Source organism: Chrysoperla carnea, chromosome 1, assembly GCF_905475395.1.
Source record: "Chrysoperla carnea chromosome 1, inChrCarn1.1, whole genome shotgun sequence".
Lineage (NCBI taxonomy): Eukaryota > Metazoa > Arthropoda > Insecta > Neuroptera > Chrysopidae > Chrysoperla > Chrysoperla carnea.
In genome coordinates this window covers 25401850-25408870 of record NC_058337.1, presented here as the reverse complement: position 1 = coordinate 25408870, position 7021 = coordinate 25401850, and the positions used below count along the sequence as shown (strand labels likewise).

The following is a 7021-nucleotide window of genomic DNA, read 5'->3' as shown; positions in this document are numbered from 1 at the left end:
GAGTTCGTAAGTGAGAAACATAGGTCAATTTGATTTTGGGTAGGACCCATTTTGTAAACCGTCAAAAATAGATAAAAAATTTAAATTTTCTATATAAAAAATAAACAATTTTGGTTCGAAACATTTTTTCGTAAACATCATCACTTACCCGTGAGGGCGCAAAAGAGGACAAAACTCTGGTGTCCATTTTCTCTAAAACTATAAAAGATAGAGAATTGAAAATTTGCAAGTAGCTTCAACTAGTGGTCTTTGTGAAAGATTCTCGAAAAACGAAAAAAAATTCTCGAAAATAGTTTCGAAAAACTCCAAAAACTTAGATGGCTGCTGAAAGATGTCATAATTGTATTGGTTTTTTAAACTTTTCTAATTTATTAAAAATAATGCAAGAAGCACTGACATTCAACACAGGGTATTTCAACAATTAACTCCGTCATTTGTTTTTATATTGAAAACCTAAAAATTTTGAGAAATATTTTTTTCGGAAAGAGTTGGTATTTTGTGGTAAACCTAAATGCAGGTACGCAGGTAGGAGCCTATTTATGCAGGTAAAACCGTATAAAGGAATTTTTTTTGTAGAAAATAAGCAATTTTTGTATAAAAATTTTCTGTTCAATATTATTTATTTATAAAAGAAATAAAAATTGTAGAAATCAGAGGAAGTGACCTATAAAACCACTGGTAAATTCAATTCAAAAGTATAATTTATCTACAAGTGATTAGAAGTGATAAATAAAATACATTTGGACTATACTATTAGGTGATTTTAAGCTACCACAAATAATATACGTAAAAATGACTAAAATGGGAACTTAGTGTAAAATAAACAATTTTGATGTTTTATCTTGGTTTTCATTATTATTAACAATCGATTAATTATCTTGTGTAATGTGGTAAAATGTTTTGTTGTGTTTATTTCATATTACATTCTAATTTTTAAATTGTATTGTTACCTCCATATACAGACCGCAACGTAAACTTAGTTTATATATGTCACCGTAAAATTTAATTTCGTAAGATTGCAAACTGACTAGTAAAATTGTAATATTTACTAACAAAAGGGGTCAAAATCTACTTTAACTCGTGCTAACTCCACCCAGACCAACTAAGCATGACGCAATGAGTTGATTTTCGTTAATAGTTAAGGTGTTGAGCTCGAGCTAGTTGGATTGGTTTTTTGCAAATAGCAGTTTACAAAACAGCTAGAAAGTGGAACTAAATTTAAATGACAAAATGAAAATGAAATGAGTGAATATCGTTCTGACCACTATTTGAACGGCGCCGTTTAGTAAAAAGGCTAGGATGTTAATTGCAGAACGAGTAATTAAGCTAAAATTGGCAGCGACATATACATTGTTGTTTTGTGATAACTTAATAATATCCTTTTAAGTCGTATCCACGTTTTTGAGATATCTTGTATAATATTCCTATATCTGGTCCAATTGAATTTTTTAGTTTTTTGGAATTTCGGATGTTTTTAAATCTGTATATAGAGGTCGTGTGGTTTTCATATTCGATATTTAATAGATTTTTTAAAGATTATTTATAATACCGCGATTTTTTTTCTAAAAAATTCTTTTTGCATTTTTTAATTATAAAAATTTCTCGTATCAATGATTTTAGCATGAAAACTAATTTCACTTTGCAAATAAATGAAAGTATTCTTTGTTGAGGATCTATATAGATTATAGATCATTCCAGTTTAATAAATAATGAGGATCTATATTTTGGCCATCTATAAAAAATATAATTAACTAATTTCAAAATGTTAAGTTGGATTACTAATTTTTAATAATTATAATAAGTCAGTTTCGTAATTGTCAAAATTTCCTATGTGATTCATTTCTCTTTTTAAAAAAACTTTGGTTATATAATACTCAAATTACCTAAAGTGTATGTTATTGTATTCTTATGACGTACCAAAATGAATAATGAAGAAATTGTTAAAAAAATGATGAAATGTATTAATTTTTCGGCAATAAAACACCGAAATCAACGGAGAAGTGATCCTCAATCTACGCCTTTTATTAATCATCCAATTGGTATTTGAAATTATTTAAATTTGATAAAAAAAATCGATCATAAACTAACGGTAAACATTTCAACAGGTGTTGCATATATTTTAACAAATGAAGGCGATATCGGCGATTTGGAAGTAATCCAAGCAGCACTTTTACATGATACCGTTGAAGATACAAAAACAACATTTGAAGAACTTGAAGAACATTTTGGTCCAACTGTAACGCATATTGTTAAAGAATTAACCGATGATAAGTCATTACCAAAAGAAGAACAAAATCGTTTACAAATTGAACGTGCGAGACATTCCAGTCATCAAGCAAAATTGGTAAAATTAGCTGATAAATTATATAATTTACGTGATATTGAACGTGCAATACCTCGGGGATGGTCTCGTTCACGAGCATATGAATATTTTTTATTTAGTAAAAAGGTTGTGGATGGATTACGGGGCACGAATGAAGGTATAGAAAAAGAATTAGATAAGCTATTTAGAAAATATGGTTTAATACCCTAATAATTTTCGTCAAAATAATAGCAATAATCAAAATAACAATAGCATAAATATATTTTCCACATAAAGTTGTGTACTTGCGTTTAAAAAATGTCAATTCGTGAAATAAATAAATAAAAATTTTAAAGAAACATACACAACTTTTTGACTAGAATTATAGACTTATAGCATAAATATGATGAAATAGTTATATTTCCTGTGTTCGTTCTGGACGTTTATAGCACTTGTTATCGGTCATGAAGAGTAAAATTGTTTTTTCAATGAAAATAAAAATGTTTTGTTTGTTATTTATTTTATAATTAAAATTTTACACTACTTATGTCATTAAAATTAATTAAGCATTGCTGGAAAGTGTTAAAAGTGTGTAAACGTCCCAAACGAACATTGCCCATGACAAAAAACACATAGTTTTGTCATACATTATAGTTCTATGATCAGAAAAGTTAGTTAGATAATGTGAGTGTATCAGAACATATGGAATGTAGAGATAAAGAACACAATGTCTGTGTTAAAAAAATGACCCTAAAATTGCATTAAATTAAGATGGAATTGGTGTAACTTTGGTACCATGCACATCATAGACATAGGAAAAGTAGTAGGAGTTTAAAGTTGTATAATACTCTCTCACTCTCTGGTACAATTACGCTCCGTCCCTTCTTTTCTTTTGTCCATGTCACATATTATGCATATCCTATGCTACACTAGCGCCATTATAGCCACTTTATTTAATGTTATTTTGTGGACACTTTTTTATTCAAACAGCCATATAAAATTGTGTTCCTTACCTCTACATTCCATAAAGCTAAGTTATCCGTTAAGTTTTCCTTCAAGACAAAATAATAGTATTTAAACTTAGTTATATATTCTGAAAGCATTACTTAACGTACGAAGCACTTTGTGTTTTGAGCTGAAACATTGTTTAAAGTGTTGGTAAATAACAAAACGAGAAAAAGCAATATTTTTTTCAAAAATTTTAGCCAACTAGTTTAATTAGCCGTTCAAATAACAGCCTAGCCAGTTTACTAAACAGCGTCGTTCAATCTAACAACTAGTCAAATGACTTGGATCAATAACGTTTAATTACTTGCCTAATCAAGTTATTTAAATTTAGTTCCACTTTCTGATATCTGGCGCTGAAACACACACTGTCAATATGGCGTTGGAAAGGCACAAATTTGTTGATGTTTCACAATTTGAGTTTCCGTATAAAAGGTTCAATGGAAGAGTGTAGTGACAATTTATGTTACTATTAAAAAATGGTTTTCACTGAAAGAGTTGCAATATTATGGATACGAAATTTCAGAAAGTCTAATTTCTTTGAGAGAGGCTTTCCGGGTCAAAATTCCATGGATGTTTAACTTGCGTTAACAATAGTATATTACACATCTAAGGAATAAAAGTAAGAATGTCTCAGATATTACATGAGATCTGAGACATTCTTTATTTTTGCTCCCTAGATGTGTAATACACTATTTAATTACTTACTTTTGTACTTGCGTTAAGTTGCGTTATTTGATCTTCTGATTACCAAATAACAATATGTTATTACGAAAATAAAAAATTTTAAATGTCAGATATTTAAACCTTTTAAGACAGCTAGTTCATTAAATGTTGTATTAGACGTTAGGATGTTAACTGAACGGCTAATTAAGGTAATTGACTGCGACAGATCCAAATTTAAAAGATAATGCCCTCGATTGTTGTGTTGTAGTTGTCAATGTAAGCCAACAATCAATTTTGTTCATTATCTAAGTATTTATATATTTTAAAGTAAACAGAATACAAAATTTATCTTATTAACTACCTCGAATGAGATTAGTACATATAGAAAATTCCTGTCGTGTATTAGCATCGGTTATTTCATTTTGACAATGAAATTTCGACATAAAAAGGTCGAAATAAGAATTTAAACAGATTTTTAAATCAAAAATTTTATTTTTAATAGAGCTAATCTGTTCTGGATAAACACTGTTTGTATAACATGGCAAAAGCGTCATTCGCTTACATTGGCAATTATGGCGTCAGTATTATTATAACTGTGATATAAGTACTTGAAATCATAATTTTTTGGATCAATTTAATCGTTTTTTCCAGTCTTCCAAAAATACGTGCAATTAAGGTTTAGTACAATTATTGATAATTTATATCTCTTATTATCTAATATATTGAAAGTAGTAGGGCTTAGTATATAATTTAAAATACTGACATAATTTAAGAGTGAAGTTGTCTCTCATAAATTATATATTACAGGAATCTCAATATCGTGAACAAAAATTTACATTATCTCACTAAAATGTATGAATGCTTAACGTTGTTTAGGCGCTACAGACTCGTTAAGAAGTCACAATTAAATTTTTGTTAAAAGATTGTTTGAAAATTATGCAAGTTTTTCATAAAATAAATTAACGTAAATTAACATTTGTTCTTATATGAAAGCAATAATTTGTCATACTTTTTAAAGGTTTAACATAGTTAAAAAAACAAGTTTTTTTAAATTTATTCTATAAAAAATAATTTAAGCTTTAAATTTTTATATAAACAAGTGAAAGCAAACAATTAACTGAGTTAATTGTTGAAATACCATGTATAGACAGTTTTGATGACGCAATCGTTTGCTTTATGACGTCACTTAAATAAAGAAAGATTTCCACTCTTAAATAGCCGCATAACTACACACACATAACTGATATTCCCATATTCATAAATGCTACAAAATTTTCACCTAATTAGCGCCCTTTTTATAAGGAATTTTGTACATTTAAACATTTGTTCTATCTCTAACGGTTTACAAAATGGGTCCTACGGACCCAAGAGCCAATTGACTTATGTTGCTCATTTACGAACTCGATCTCACTTTTTACGTCTTAAGCACACTATAAAAATTTCAGCTTGATATCTCTTTTCGTTTTTGAGTAATTCGTGAGAAGGTGATTCTAAGAAAACCTAAACCAAAATTTTTTTCGTAGCATCAATATTTTTAAGCGTTACAAACTTGGGACTAAACTTAATATACTATATATATTTCATATACATGGTATAAAAAGGATTGTTTACTGAAAATTACAATTGATATTTAGGAGAAACAAGAAGAAAAAAATATAAATTTTATTAATTCTCATAAGAACTCATGTGACTTTACGATAACTTATTTTCTGAAAAACTTTCAGATTATCTTTAAACAAATTTAAATGTGACATCTTAACATGTTTAAGAACCATTTCTCAAAAGTTTAAGATAATGATGATTTTTTTTCTGTAGCACCTCAACAAACTTGAACAACTATAATCCTTCCATTTAAGAAAATAATGGAAGAATACTTGCCAGACACACACGATACGACTGTTTTGAGATTAAGCTTGCAAAATTTAAAAATCGATCAGATTGAGGCCTTTTTGAAAATAGTATCACATCGGTTGTATCCGATTATCCGAATTAAATAGTGAAACTTGTAATCATAATTTCAATGCAATCATATCGTGGCCACAGGGTTTTACAATTATTAAACTAAGGTGCAGTGAGGATAAATGTAATTTTCAAAATAATAGAAATGCTAAATAAAAATTTTAGAATGCCTCATTACATTTATTCCGCTACATCTCATTTAGAATTAAGATTTAAGTTACTATATTCAATGTGATCAAAATTTATGACGCATTTAATTAAATAGTCTGTAGAAGAGCATAGATTTCTTTTATAAAATTTCAAATTGACTAAATTATTTTTTAAAAGTGACTCTCTGAAGAGACATTGATCGTGATTAGAAGAAGTCTCTTAAGTGATTTAGCGCCATTTATGTAGTTAATATTTAATATATAATAATAAAGAATTTCAAACAACCTCTTTATTCCGAATCATCGAATTTGCGAAAACTCATCGAATTTGAAACCGCAATAGATCATTTGAAAACGGAGGAATTAGCACGGAGGGTTTCTAATGAGCATGATAAGATTTTAGATAACGCTTTTTTATAAAATGGCGACCAGGTGGAAAAACGCCTAAAATAGAAAGTGGGAGACTGATGTACGGGAGTTTTTTATGCCTATTTTTCAAGAAACTTAAACACGCTTTCCAGTGGTCTTAACAAATTTGTTATAAAATAATTTCTTAAATTTTGGTACGCTTCTAAATTTTATGTAAAATTTAGGGATAATATTTCTCACCATTTCAACTCTCTCAAAGCGGTCAAGGGTAACAAAAATATTTGAGCAATAAATTCCAAAACTTTTAAAAGTATAAGTTTTCAAACGAGCTATTGAGGTTTCAAATTCGATGATTTTTCGCAGAGATACATACAGTTGCTTTAAATTTTGATAAAATTTTATGTTAAACTATTTTTCTTTAAGACTGGGGTTGAGTATATAAAAAATATGCTATCGATATGTCGAGCTAAAATCTGGAGAGAGCAGTTTAAGTGTCGTGTCTTTGTATCTTCTAATCACGACCGTGCTTGTTTTTGATTTTTTATCTGAATCTGTGATAATGTGAATCATA

The 7021-nt window shown here is 28.4% G+C and overlaps 1 protein-coding gene across 1 annotated transcript; it reads left to right on the top strand.

Moving 5' to 3' along the window:
* Window positions 1-1848: 1848 nt before the first annotated feature.
* On the top strand, window positions 1849-2735 carry LOC123305538 (guanosine-3',5'-bis(diphosphate) 3'-pyrophosphohydrolase MESH1-like). The gene is made up of 2 exons (XM_044887289.1): window positions 1849-2039; window positions 2106-2735. The coding sequence occupies exons 1-2, from the start codon at window positions 1922-1924 to the stop codon at window positions 2531-2533; spliced, it is 546 nt and encodes a 181-aa protein (XP_044743224.1). The 5' UTR covers window positions 1849-1921; the 3' UTR covers window positions 2534-2735.
* Window positions 2736-7021: the final 4286 nt, after the last annotated feature.

What these genes read in the sequence shown, in the direction of transcription:
- LOC123305538 (XM_044887289.1), top strand. Translation starts at nt 1,922, where the DNA reads ATGAATAATGAAGAAATTGTTAAAAAAATGATGAAATGTATTAATTTT. An exon ending in TTTTATTAATCATCCAATTG is followed by an intron (nt 2,040 to 2,105) that starts GTATTTGAAATT and finishes ACATTTCAACAG; the next exon opens with GTGTTGCATATATTTTAACA.